General features: G+C 35.8%; 1 protein-coding gene across 6 annotated transcripts in view; it reads right to left on the bottom strand.

The window, feature by feature from the left end:
* Positions 1-878: 878 nt before the first annotated feature.
* The window catches only part of LOC125045540 (major facilitator superfamily domain-containing protein 3-like), a 9,456-nt gene continuing 8,855 nt past the window's right edge, over positions 879-1,479 (bottom strand). For all 6 annotated transcript variants that reach the window (XM_047642859.1, XM_047642863.1, XM_047642858.1 and 3 more), the window contains one exon: positions 879-1,479. This exon is cut by the window's right edge and continues 350 nt beyond it. In XM_047642859.1, coding sequence (XP_047498815.1) covers positions 900-1,479 — 580 coding nt within the window. In that variant the 3' untranslated portion in view covers positions 879-899.

Genomic DNA, 1,479 nt, shown 5'->3' with positions numbered 1-1,479 from the left:
ACACACACACACACACACACACACACACACACACACACACACACACACACACACACACACACACACACACACACACACACACACACACACACACACACACACACACACACACACACACACACACACACACACACACACGCGCGCACACGTGTAATCAGGGACTCCATATAAGCACAAAAAATTAGTATAGGTATATACTGAACACAAACCAGAGGCAAGATCTCTATGGATTTCTTAATTATCAGCAGAGAAACTACTGGACACAGTTACAAGAATATTCCCATTAGCCCAAATTATCAGTTCCTTAAACTTTTATATTCCATATGTAGAGTATAAGACTTAACTCTGTTATTCAGAACAAAAATATTCCTCTATCTTTTCCTGACCACAGAAAGTTGTGAATGTAATTTACTGAATTATTTTTTCCTTGTGCACTTTGGTCTTTGTTTATTTCACTTTGTCTTTCATATGACTGCTTTTTAGAGAAAATTATATTCTTTTTCAGTTGATAGAACAGGATGCAAAGATCCGTTTGTACTACTTCAACACTGAACAGTATCCATTATATATCTACAGTATCTAATACTGAAATGTTGCAAGTGCAGATATCTTTATTGTGACCACATACAAATTAAATATATAATTTCTATGTTATTTTCTTTATCAAGAAATAAGAAGGAATGGACTGTCAGATTTTTCCCTGTTCATTTCACTTTGATAAAATGCCTTCATTTGCATACATTACTCACTGAATACCCACATAAAATTTCAGTACATTAGTATTCAGTGTTCAATATTTCTTTTCATTTCTAAAGTGTTTTTAACATTTAAGTGGATACCAATAATCTTTCCATCAAAAAAGGTACAAAAATTAAATGTGATTTTTAAATCATTTATTTTCAGTCATTTTTCAGGTGACACAGATGACTTGGGATTATCATTAGTACCATGCAAGGCAGTGTACACAAAACAGTAAAAGTCAAAAATGCTGATGCCATGCCAACAGACTCAATAATAAAACCTGCCAGAGTTGCAAATACAAGTTTACCAGCAATCTCAATCGAGGCCAAAGCACTATAGTGGCTAGCCTGTGTCTCCCCCTTGCACGCTCTACTCACTTTCATCATGAGAGTGAATGACGCAGTAGATATAACACCACTGGTGAAGCTAAGAGAACACATACTTACTATACCCGAAGAGAAATATATGGATATATAATATTCATTCCATAATGTGATCAAGACTAGCATTACCAGTACAGCAAATACTCTGTACACAGAATGTAACAGTAACACATTTTTAATGTCAGCATCTTTATTCGCAAGAGTGATGCCACCATAAAATGAGCCGAGGATGGACAAACCTTGACAAACTGAGCCATTCCAGAAAGCCAGGAGATGTTTTGACATACCTTTATCCAAAAGGAAGAGAGGCATGTTGTTTATTGCTCCTCTCTCGCCCATTTTGTATAAGAGGACA

The sequence above is a fragment of the Penaeus chinensis genome, chromosome 37 (genome assembly GCF_019202785.1).
Source record: "Penaeus chinensis breed Huanghai No. 1 chromosome 37, ASM1920278v2, whole genome shotgun sequence".
Classification (NCBI taxonomy): domain Eukaryota; kingdom Metazoa; phylum Arthropoda; class Malacostraca; order Decapoda; family Penaeidae; genus Penaeus; species Penaeus chinensis.
The sequence above is the reverse complement of the archived record's forward strand: the minus strand, read 5'-3'. Positions and strand labels throughout refer to the sequence as shown.